The 12732-nt window shown below is 38.2% G+C and overlaps 1 protein-coding gene across 1 annotated transcript in view; it reads right to left on the minus strand.

Moving 5' to 3' along the window:
* The window catches only part of LOC145672437 (uncharacterized), a 273840-nt gene that overhangs the window by 57252 nt on the left and 203856 nt on the right, over positions 1 to 12732 (minus strand). Inside the window, exon 25 of the mRNA XM_081741594.1 lies at positions 7723 to 7916. Coding sequence (XP_081597720.1) covers positions 7723 to 7916 — 194 coding nt within the window. The remainder of the gene's footprint in view (positions 1 to 7722; positions 7917 to 12732) is intronic.

Genomic DNA, 12732 nt, shown 5'->3' on the forward strand with positions numbered 1-12732 from the left:
AATCATTTAACGCAGTTTATACACCAATGCCAAATTGTAACATTTGCTTTTACTCCGTCTATGTGTCTCTTTGTTACAGCCCTGTCATAATACTTTCCCTATTTGATACATATGTAAAACATAGCACACCCTGTCTCAAACAGATGAAGTGTCAAAAATGAATTCACATTCTCATTTGTGGGAATATTCAAGTCTAAGTTGAAGTGTAAAATCATAACCTTTTACATTTAAAACAATATTGTGTGATATGCAATATGGCGGAATTCAAGATGCCTTCCATGGTGACCACACTCCAAATCAATGCAATTGACATGTCGTTATTATTGTTCTGTCCCAATACTTTTCAGTAACCCTGTATACAGATCCACATGTCTTCTCACAGCAAAATTAAACTAATGTTTTCCACAGAATATTTTTCATACTAATATGTATTTTTATACTTTGATCCAGGAGTAGAAATGGAATTCTAGAAGTAAGGGAAAAGTCAGCAATAGATAAAGTTTGATTGAGCTATGTCACGAGAATACAAACTCAGAAAGACGGTAGTTAGGGGCGGACTGGCCAGGGCCCTTAGGTCGCAATTGCGGCCTAGGCCCTCTAAGAAAACAATGATGAAAGAATAAAGAAAGAAAGAGAAAGAAAAGCTAAAACAAAAGAGAGCTAAATAATTTGGTAGCTCAGTGTTATTATGCTACCAACACACACTCCTCTTCCACCCTTCCATCAATCAGTAAGTTATCTTTTTTAATAGGGTCCTTTCGTTACTAGATTTGTGGCTAGGTCCATCTTTCACTATGGTCTTTTATTATCAGAAACTGTGATTTAGTTTGTACCTGGGGCCTTGGGCCCTTCTTTCAATATATTGGACAGTTAGGTTCTTCTTTCATTACATTGAGAAGTTGGGGCCCTGCGCCCTTTATTCATTATATTGGGCAGTTGGGGCCCTTCTTTCATTTCATTGAGCAGTTGCAGTCCTAGGCATGTTTTTCATCATGTTGAGCTGTTGGGACCTGGGACCTTTTTTCATAATGTAGGGTAGTTGCATCCCTTTCAAGGTTGAAGACTGGTGCCTGGTTTGTAGCAGGGTTCATATTTAACCACAGGCTGATTGGTTCTTTATGGATGTTAATACACCTTGTAGGTCTATATTTGATAATTCAAAAATGGGAAAACAACGCATTTTTAAAAAATTATTTTCTATCAAAAAGTTTACAAAATAACAGGAGAAAACAGTGGAAGAGCCAAGAAAGCGGGCATTTCAACATAATGGTTGATTCTATCCAAGATGTTTCAGGGCTTAATCAGCTGGCTATAGTAATTCTCTGCGTTATAAACGGTCAAGTATTTGAGCGGCTGTTAGTAGTTGTCGTAAACAGCTTAGGCGTCTCTAGCGGGGGACGATGGGGACGCGTCCCTCCAATATTTTGAAGTACAAAATATTCAATATTTTGTTCTAATTTAATTTATTTACTAACGGCAGAATAACATATAAATGATAATAATTATATTTATTTGTCATATAATATTCAGGCTGTGTAACAGAGTTCTTGATATGCCTCACGGAGTCCGTGAAGGTAAGCAGAAATGTAACAAATGGAATTAAAGATAATAAACAGGTTGGGCTAGATAGTACCATTTAAATAACTTTCTTTGATGTCCTCCCCAAATTGTATATGCCAGAGACGCCAGTGGTAAACAATGACACTACAAGACAAGTAACTTATAATGAAATCAAAAGAGTACTTTGTGACAAAAATGTTTTGATGCTTGTGATGATATTGTAAGTTGCTTTTTTGATGGAGCTGCTAACTTCAGTGGGTGCTATTAAGGAGTTAAAGCATTACTGGAGAAGGATAATCCTGAAATCATTTACACCCAATGCATGGCTTATGCTCTTAATTTCGTTATGACAAATTCGACTGAGTAGATACCTGAAGCTGCAAATTTATTTGAAACCAGTGCCATGTTCTGTCTGAATACTACAAAAGAAAGGATGTTTGTAAGAAAATGATTGATGCAAGCCACGAGGGACATGACAAACTACGAAAAGTTCAACAAGTTGGTACAACACGATGATGGAACAGAAACAATGCACTGAATGCAGTAGTGGACACTAATGAGTTTCGCTACGAAACATGAAACCAAGACGAGGATGACTGTCTATCATCAAGATTTCTTTCATTTTTATTGTTCCTCAGTGATGATGTACAGAACAGGGGTTTTAATGCGAAATGAAAATTTTAAGCTAAACTTTGCTGAATAAATGGACAGAATTTAACACTGTAGTGAGGACTTCTATGTTTCAGGACATATTTACGGAAACGGAGCCTGTTTCAAAATACCTGCAGTCTCACGGATTGGACTATCTTACTACCTGGAGATTTCTAGACAATTTGCAGCAGCAGCTTCAGAAGAAAATAGAGGCAAAAATGTCTGTTTAATGCTTTACGAAAACACAAAAATATTTTGTGTGAAAATAAATCAACAGCTTGCGCAATCTGGTGTAGAGATAGCAATGGAAAAAAAACTTTTTGCACAGAAGAATCTTAAAGAAAAAGAAAATGCCAGGAGAGCAGATGAACTGGAAAAGAACTTAAATATAAGTGAAAATGATTTATTCAGAATAAAAAAAAACTTCAACGAAAATTCTGAATACGGCTGTTACATGTGTCAGTGATAGATTTCAGCAGCCGAAAGAACTCCAAATACTGGAACCTAAGGACTTTTCAGAAATCAAGAAGAATGGTGTATCTGCAAGAGCTTTCAGAGTTCTTCCGAAAAAAAAAAAAAAAACTAAATATAAAACAGGAGAAAATATACAAAGAGCTCCAGCAGTTCTCTGTCGTGTATTTCACTGTCACAAAACGTTCTCGTTTTTGATGATCCTGAAGAGAATGATGCCCCTGAATCCGTAGAAGATGATGATGATTATGCATCTGAGCATGCTATGGAAGATGGAACATCTTTGGACGGGATTCACGGTAAGAGTGATAATGATGCTGCAAACACCTTGTATAAAAATTGTTTGTCATGTGCAGGGAAAATTTTGCACCAATTTCCGTCAGTCTAGTTGCTTTAATAATTTATACATTGTATACAAACATGTGTTGTCTCTACCATGCACACAAGTGACATGTGGAAGGTGCTTCTCAAAGTTAAAGTTAGAGTAAACAAATCTCAGAGCTAGTTTGTGTGAAGACATTTGAACACATTTTTGCTAATGAATATGGAAAGAGACATGTTAAATTTAGTGTCTGTGAACGAAGTTATTCAGAAACTCCGCGATTCATAAGCTGAACTGCAAAGAATCTTAACTTTTTAAAATTATTAGTTGTTTCGTGGTTCAGCAGTGTTTATCATTTTCAGTAAAACTGTCGTGTTCATTCCACAGTCAAAAGTTATTATTAGTTGTTTAGTGTTACAATTTTTAGTAAGCTGCCCTGTTCATTCCACAGTAAAAGTTATTCACTATTATTTTTTTAGTGTTTCAGCTACTATACAGAGTGTCTCAAAAGTCCCGTGACATACGGTAACTCTCTTATTATCAGAGTTACAACAAAATATAGGCGGGGAAACGGTCTCCAAATATGATGTTTTCAATCTAAAGTGAAAGAATTTTTAAAATCGGAAAAGCCGTTTGGGCTGTACACTCTATATGCGCCCAATGTTACATGAAAATGCAACGTTATCATTTACCCGGACCCACAACATAAATGAATGAAGTTACTGTCTATTAAAAACATTATATTTGTAGGCGGTTTCTCCTCTTACATTTTGTTGTAACTCTGATATCAACAGAGTTATCCATGTCAGGGGACTTTTTAGACACCCCGTGTGGCAATGCAATAATAATTATAAAATATTCTCTTGAAAGTTTGTTTCTGGAAATTCTGTGCTTGCTGTGACATCAAATTTTCAACGACCAATGATAAATTATAGCTTGCAAAAACTATCAAGTAACAACGAATTTACAACTGCACAACGCGATGGCTCATCGCAGATGTTCATTGTACGCAGTGGCGCAACCAGGATTTTATTTCGGGAGGGGCCAAGAATATCCAGTACAGTAGTCTGCAAACTACGTGCTGCACCATTCGATGTGAACAAAATTGAAATTTTGAATTCTCCTCATTACAAGCAATTTAGTTATCCTTATTATTAACATGCTAAAAAACCTTAAAATGAAAATTCCAATTCACAAATTCCCTATTATTAACGGTTACAAGTTTTAAAATTTGCGCTATAATAAATATTTTGAACATCTTTATTTTTGCATAAAATGACGCACTCTTTACTAACATTTATTACTCTAAGAAATTAATGTAGGGGTTTTCACTGGGTATTTCTCCTTTCGTACAGTGCTTTGACTTAATTCAATATTCATTTATGCTTTGATCTATTTTGAAATTTCACCAAAATTTGTCTGCAACGCTGCTGTATAAGGTAGATCAGGTTTGCTTCGGAGAGGGCATGGGCCCCCGAGTTCATAGCTCGTTGCTCCACTGATTGTACGTTATTTTAGAAATTGGTGTTATAGTCTGAGCTCCCTCCATAGTAACCGCGGCCTAGGCCCTAATACACCCAGTCCGCCTATGACGGGAGTGCAAGCAAACTTTCATGGAGAACGACTTAAGCGATAGCGATTGTTCCAAAACAATCAACAAGCAAACAAAACTAATATTATCATTCAAATTTCCTATTTGTTATTAATAACCACAGATATATTTCCTTCATTTGCATAAAGACTTCAACTTACTAAGGGGACACAATCCTCTTTTGCATGATTGATCTCCACTCTTGCTTTGATCTCAAGCTTTTTACACGTGGAACCGTATTTACCGGGCCCTTTGGACGCGGGGTCTTTCTGACTTGTGCCTTTTTGACGCAGGGCCCTTTTGACTCGCACCCAGTTGACGCCTGGCCGTTTTGACCCGTGCCCTATTGTAATGGTGCTCCTTTTGATCAGGGCCCGTTTGACGAAGTTTCTTGTTGACTCTGGCTCTTTTGTCGCAGAACCCTTCGGACCCGGACCCTTTTGACGCAGCGTCCTTATAACTCGGCTCCTTTTGCTGCAGATCCTTTCTGACCCGGGCCCTTTTAACGCAGAGCCATTTTGTCGCGGAGACCTTTTTACCTAGGCCCTTTCGACGCGGGGCTGTTTTGACTCGGGCATTTTGTAGCGGGCCCCCTTTTGACTCGGATCCGTTTGACGCAGTGCCCTTTTGACTCGGATCCTTTTGTCGTGGTACTCTTTTGACCCAGGCCCTTTTCATGAGGAGCGTTTTGATTCGGCCCCTTTTGACTCGGGTCCTTTTGTTGCGTAGACATTTTGACCCAGGCCCTTTTGATAGAGGGCCATTTGACTCGGGTCCTTTTGTAGCGGGGCTTTTTTCACTCGGGCCCGTTCGACGCAGAGCCCTTGCGACTCGAACCCCTTTGTACTGGGAACCTTTGACTCGGGCCCTATTGATGAGGGGTGTTTTAATTCGGGTCCGTTTGACGCGGGGCATTCTGACTCGGGTCATTTTGTTGTGGGACCCTTTTGGCACGGGCTCTTTAAATGAAGAGCGTTTTGATTCGGGTCTTTTTGACTCAAACCCTTTTATTGCGGAGAAGTTTTGACCCGGGCAATTTTGACTAGGGCTATTTTGACGCGGCCCTTTTGATTCTTACCCTTTTGACTCCTACCCTTTTCTTGCGGAGAAGTTTGACCCAAGCCCTTTTTTCGCGGGTCCGTTTTGACTCGTGCCCTTTGTAGAGGGGCCACTTTTGACTTCTGCTCTTTTCTTGTGGAGACCTTTTGATCCGGGCCCATTTGACGTGGGAAAGTTTTGACTCGGGCTCTTTTGTAGCGGGACTCTTTTGATCCTGGCCATTTTCATGAGGGGCGTTTCGTTTCGGCCCTTTTTGACTCGGGCCCTTTTGTTGCGGAGACCTTTTGAACCGGGCCCGTTTGACGCAGGTCGCTTGGGACTCAAGCCCTTTTGTCGTGGGACTTTTTTGACTCGGGTCCTTTTAATGAAAGGCGTTCTGACTCGTGTCCATTTTTGCGGAGACCTTTTGAACCGGGCCCTTTTGACGCCGAGCCGTTTGACTCGGGCCATTTTGCAGCGATGTCCCTTTTTGACCCGGGGCCTTTTGCCTCGGGTTATTTTGTAGTGGGTCACTTTTGACCCGGGCTCTTTTTATGAGGGCCGATTTGATTCGGCCCTTTTGACTCGGGCCCGTTTGTTGCGGAGACCTTTTAGCCCGGGCCGTTTGACTCGGGTTCTTTTGTAGCAGGCTCTTTTTCAGCCGGGCTCGTTTGAGGCAAGTCCCTTTTTACTCGGGTCCTTTTGTCATGGACCCTTTTGATGAGGGTCGTTTTGATTCGGGCAATTTTGACTCCTGCCCTTTTGTTGCGGAAACCTTTTGACTGGAGCACTTTTGTTGCGGGGTCATTGTGGTCTGGCTCTTTTGTAACATGGTCCATTTTCACTCGGGCCCTTTTGACTTAGGCCCTTTTGTTGCGGAGACGTTTCGACCTGGGTCCTTTTCACATGGGCCATTTTGACTTGGGCCCCTTTGTAGCGGGGCCTCTTTCAACCCGGGTCCGTTTGAAGCAGGGCCGTTTTGACTCGGGTCCTTTTGTTGCGGGTCATATTGACTCTGGCCTTTCGGTCTTTTCCCTTTTGTCAGGCCCTTTTGACATGGAACCGTATATATAACGCAGCAGCTGAAATACCTGGGGCAGGGGGCCTGGGGGAGTATGAGTAAATCGAAGGTAGATCGATCCAGGGCGCAGTAAAATTAATCACATCACTGTTCATATCAATTTATTTTTTCTTTCGACATATCTGGAGATCAGTGTTCTGACTAATAGCCTACAGCGGCGAAAGACGATATACGTTATCAGTGTTATGACTGTTAACGTAATATATATATAGGGAATAAAACGAAAAACTCTATATCGGTCTCCCCCCGTTAGAAAAAATCCTGCGGGCGTTAGTGATTATGATGTTGCTTAGTTACTGTATTATATTATTCTATACGCGGAATAAATACTTATGTGTTTTATATAATAATAAGAACCTGATCTACATTTATTACGGCCCTTGCTTTACGACAACGAAACATATTCATGTTCAGCGTAATCAGTTTCCATTCACAAATAATTACAGTGAAGCGAATGAAATAATTCAAGCCCGAACATGTCGTAGTAAATTCCTGAAGAGTGAAAAGCGCTAGTAGCAGTTGTTAGCAGTTTTTAACTTAACATATAAGACAATAATTTGAAAAACTGAGAATACAAATTTTTTCAGAGATGACACTGCACTGATGCTTTAAATCTATGCCCTTACTCCCTATACCTACGTTATTTCCCTAGTCAAAATAAAAACTCTTCAAAATTAATCAAAATTTCTTATGCAACCATCCCTTCCTTAGAGTACTGCGGTGTCACATACCCGTCACTGCGATGTAAAGGCACTTTTGGCGACGAGGATACATATAAAACGGTATATTTTTTTGTGTACCTAGCCGGATACTCGTTATCAAAATAATTTTAAAATACTAAAACGAAACAAAATTTATGGTAAAGATTAACTCGTTTCTCGAAGGTCTTAATTGGCTACTAAATAAATTATCTCCAGGAAAACTTGAAAAAGATAATAAAATAAATTTTACTTCACTTAACTTCTTACAATAAATATCTAGAAATGGTTAAAATATGTTTTTGCTCACCTTCCTTGAGTCAAACTACACACGTATTTACCATGTGGTCCTATAACGTCCACGATACCATGATATATAATATACGCCGATCTTTGGATGTCATTAATGTTAGCGATTACACCGTCTTTTATGTAAAATTTTTCTTCACAATTTTTCGCATACAAACGTATAAATGGTTCAGTTGCGTCCATGAAAAGTGGAACCTGTAATAATAATAATAATAATAATAATAATAATAATAATAATAATAATAATAATAATAATAATAATAATAATCCTTATTATAGTATGGAAACGTCTTAGATTGGCAGTACGCTAATTTTTACTAGTTACAGTCGCTCTTATAAGTGTCGCTACCTTCACTGTCGTCCTGACGCCAGGCCCGTATCCAGGGGGGTCTAGCGGGTGCCAGGCCCTCCCTAAAGTTTTGCTGGACCCCTTAAATTTTCACGGTAGGCTTGCAAATGAACTATAATATTGTTGAGGAACTAGAGTTAAATGAATTTATATTTTAAAAATCTATAATAATTGGCTCAAATAAAGACAAAAAGATGTAACAAACTTAAAGATAAGAAATTACAAAACGCAAAATTAAGTAAAAGAAAATACATTTCAAAATTATGATGAGATTGTACTGTTGTCCAAGTTATTGTTTTTTTTTTTTTTTTTTTTTATGTAAGATGTGAATACAGACATGTGTAATGTTTTGATGACGAAGGACAACAAATAAGTAATGCAGAGTAAGAACTATTGTGAGAGTCATTGTAAAATGTATTTGTTATTTGTTATTTGTCATTTGTTAACATCAACACAATTTTAGGATGTGACAAAACTGTCAGATTACGGAGATAGACGTCTGGAGATTTTGTATATTTGATGATCATTGCAGAAATGTGAATTTCGGCAATGAGATAAGCAAACACGTGGAGTGACGTAGAGTCAAGGTGGCAGTTTGGAAATTGACATGCTCGAAATAAATATCCTACCAAGATTGGAAGGAGATCATTCAAAGACGATCATTCGACAGAGAGCATTCGAAGTTACAGAGAGAGTTAGTAGTCAGCCGATAGTCACTGGTCAACTATTCTTCATTATGATTTCTGCAAATTATTCAACGTTCTAAAACCTTGGTAGTCTTATCTGGAGTTTGTTGAACTGCACCTTGCTTCCAGAGAGCCATCACCAACATCGATTCAGAAGGTATGTGTTTGCTATCTGATTATCGTTGTCAAATAGATAAAATAATCAGACTTCGCGAGTTGTGATCTGATCATGTTTTGTACATTCTATACACAACACACAGTACACTTTAATGACGAAGTTCTTTACTGAAAATGCAAATGTTTATTAATGAAACTTGGCATGTTGTTTGTTTTCATGAAATTAGTTGTTAAATTTTCCTGGACATTATAGATAATGTTCAGAGGACAATCTCCCTGCGTTTTGAGCTACGCAAATGCTATAGAAGGCACACGTAGGGGGGTTGACAATATGGTGATGAACTGTCATATGGTTGGATCGGGTCCCCTAACTTCAGCCGCCCCCCCCCCCTACATTTTTGGGCTGGCTACAAGCCTGCCTGACGCCAATACATGTCGCTAGCATGTAGGTAATTAACCGTAACTCTATCCATCATAGTGATGAGCAAATGCAAGACCAAGACCAAGACCTGGGTGGTCTTGGTCTTGGTCTTGGTCTTGGTCTTGCACTGCAACACCTGGTCTTGGTCTTGGTCTTGCACACCCAGTCTTGGTCTTGGTCTTGGTCTTGCTTGCATTAAGAAATCTTAGGTTTTTCATAGATAAATTTTACTATATATAGACTATAAGGAATAATAAATTCTAGAATGCGCCAATAGTAACGGAAATACAAGGTATGTTTCTAAATACAATATAGTTTACCTTCGCGTAAGTATGATGATAGTGTACAACATAGGCGATGACGTTTTTTTACTTTTTTTTTTAAATTGGTTCCCACGCTTCGCTACTTATAAGATAAATTACAACGTTTGTTAATGTTTTATATATTTTTTTAACAGATCCAGTACTCGACTGGTTCTCAAACTGGAGAGGCTACTCCTGAAACGTATGAAAGAAAATCAAGACGGCGCAGATTACTGAAATACCAGTTTTTTTTTTTCAAATTCGATTAGGTAATCTTTGTATTGAAAAAACTTCCAATTAAATATTGAGATTTCGTTTTACTGATTCTATGTACTCTATGGGGTAGAAACATGGACGTTACGCAAAAGCGATGAAAAAATTGGAAGCTTTCGAAACATAGGCATGAAGAAAAAAAAAGAGAGAGAGAGCTTGGTTGAACGGAAAACGAATGAGAAGGTGTTACAAATAGTAGCTGTAGGTTAGAAAAAAGAATTTTAAATATAATTAACAGGAGGAAGAGGAACTGGTTTGGACATTGTCTGAGGAGGAACCGTATTATGAGGGACGTGTTAGAGGATATGGTGAAAGGAAAGAGAAGGTGTAGTTCAAGGAAAGTAATAAAACAGAAAATTGCTACGTCAAGATGAAGAGACTAGCTGAGGATCACAGTACATCGAAGTTTCTCAGTTGGAGCAAGTGACCTGCCAATAATGACAGAATAGCTATGATGATGATGATGATGATATGGTTAGCAATATTCGTCAAAAAAGATAGAAAAAATTAAAACAATATTGATTATAATCAAACCAGGTTTAAAGAAATTTTGAATAGTTTGAGTTTACTGCTGCTTTAATCGAAATAGTTCCTGCGCTTCGTTCCTATGCACTGATAAGAGAGATTTTTTTTTTTCAGTCCTGAAGTTTTTCTGTTTGTGACTTTTATTGTCAATTTATTCGATTTTTTGCATAGCTTGAATAACCCATAGGCAGGGTTGGATTAACCTATCTGCAGGCCCGGGGCTAGAAAAAATATGTGGCCCCTGCTGACTTCACCTAATATATTTCTGTGAAAGTACAGTGGGAAAGTTAAGGGAATATGTTTCATATTTTTGGTCATATTTTATGATGATGATTCAATCTTCATGATTGTTTTTAGATAGCCAGTTGACGTTTTCATCAGAGTTGAGGCCACCTGGGGGCCAGGGATTATAGCTCCCTAAGACCCCTCTTAATCCGGCCCTGCCCATAGGGATACTCCCCACTTCCCGCAACAACTTCGAACTACGCATGAAATTTACTTTTTACGCTAGCCATTTGCGGTTTTTATTTTGGTCAAAGGTCAAAGGTCAAAGGTTTAAGTGTATTCCATATAACACACACGTAGAATAGTGTTTGATTTCCCGATAAGTAATCCTCATTGTTTAAAAACGCAGGAATGCATCGTAATCCAGCACCAATGACACTTTTCTTTGTGTGCAACATGCTTTGATTAGAATGACACCTGTGTGGCTTGAAAACGAGTAATAACTACAGAAAACGCGAACAACGATTTAGAAAACTGTAGCTATATGCTATAGGGACAGATCGACTCACACGGATTGCATAAGCTACTGGGAACACATTCACTCCAGCTATAGTTTCACTGAAGCCAAGCAATTCAAGTGAAAGATGTAATGCTTTTTCCCCTTTTTACATTCTATAAAAAAATCAAGTAGTACCGGTATTTGTGCAAGAGTCTTTATCTTGGTCTTGGTCTTGCAGGTATGGTCTTTGTCTTGGTCTTGGTCTTGCACCCCTTGGTCTTGGTCTTGGTCTTGCATCGGGATAACTGGTCTTGGTCTTGCATGCAAGACTCTTGCAAAAACTGCAAGACCAAGACTCTTGCGCTCATCACTAATCCATCACGACTCTGGAACTCACTAAAGGAACACTTCTGATCAGAGTGTGTACATATTGGGTTATTAAAGACCTACGCCGTGTACTTAAACCGCTGATTGTTTACTATTAAACTCATCCGTATGAGTAACTAATAATCCAATGAATGTCGAAACTTTTTCTCATCCTATTTCAATCTTTAATATGCCTTTTGTCACCATAGAAATATATCATGGAAAGAGCAAGAAAGGACAATAGGTTTTATTTATTTATTTATTATTTCAGAACGATAGAATATGTACTTATACAAATTACTTGTAAGAACTAAGCTAGAATCTGGTTATGTAATACGAAACAGTATATCTAAAACTTTGACTAACAGATTGACAGTATTCTTGGCACGGACGCGATGGTAGCGCCACAAGAGATTTTTAGGTCCAGTGCCGTTTAGGACTTGTGCCGCGAAATGATTTCTAGGTCTTGTGCCGTTTAGGTCTTATGCTGTTTAGGACCTGTGCCGCGTCTCCGATAAATACACATACACATGACAACCACTAAGGTTTAGAGACATCAACTTCTCAAATAATACTGTTTCATCTCTTATAATTAAAGATACTGTTTCTCTTATAAATATTGATAAAATTAACTTCTGTTTGATGTATTTGAATATTATGAATATTAATGAATATATCAAAGAATATGAATATAAATGAATAATTAATGAGAATATATTGATTTGTAATGAAAGGGTTATTGGATTGTTAGCTGACAAATTTATTGCTTAACATTAAAACAATAACACAGTTAACAGATTCTGCGTACAGCTATCTTAAAACGCAGAATAAGGGAATATATTCATTCCTGTCAGTAAGATCAGTGCTATTAGCTTATACAGAGTTCTAACAACAAACACAACAATAAAGTTTTGTCTTTACTTTTCATGGTAGCTTTTACAATAGATGAATCTAAACTAATCTAGAAACGATCTAAACAAATCAAACTAATCTAACTAAACTAACTACTCGGTAATGATAATGGTGTATCCAATTATTAATGCCTGTCTATGGAAAACCCAACCAACAATCTAAGACAGCAATAGTCATCATAACAAATCAAGAAAGGAGATGGAAAGGATAACTCACTGGTCAGGGGAGTGTGCTGCCATTGTAGAAGTTCTTCGAAAACCCAATTCAAAATTCAGCTTATCCAATTCAACACTTGTTATTGAGAGTGAGGCTTTATATACTGTTTTGGCAAGACAC

The sequence above is a fragment of the Thermobia domestica genome, chromosome 16 (genome assembly GCF_964235325.1).
Source record: "Thermobia domestica chromosome 16, izTheDome1.hap1.1, whole genome shotgun sequence".
Classification (NCBI taxonomy): domain Eukaryota; kingdom Metazoa; phylum Arthropoda; class Insecta; order Zygentoma; family Lepismatidae; genus Thermobia; species Thermobia domestica.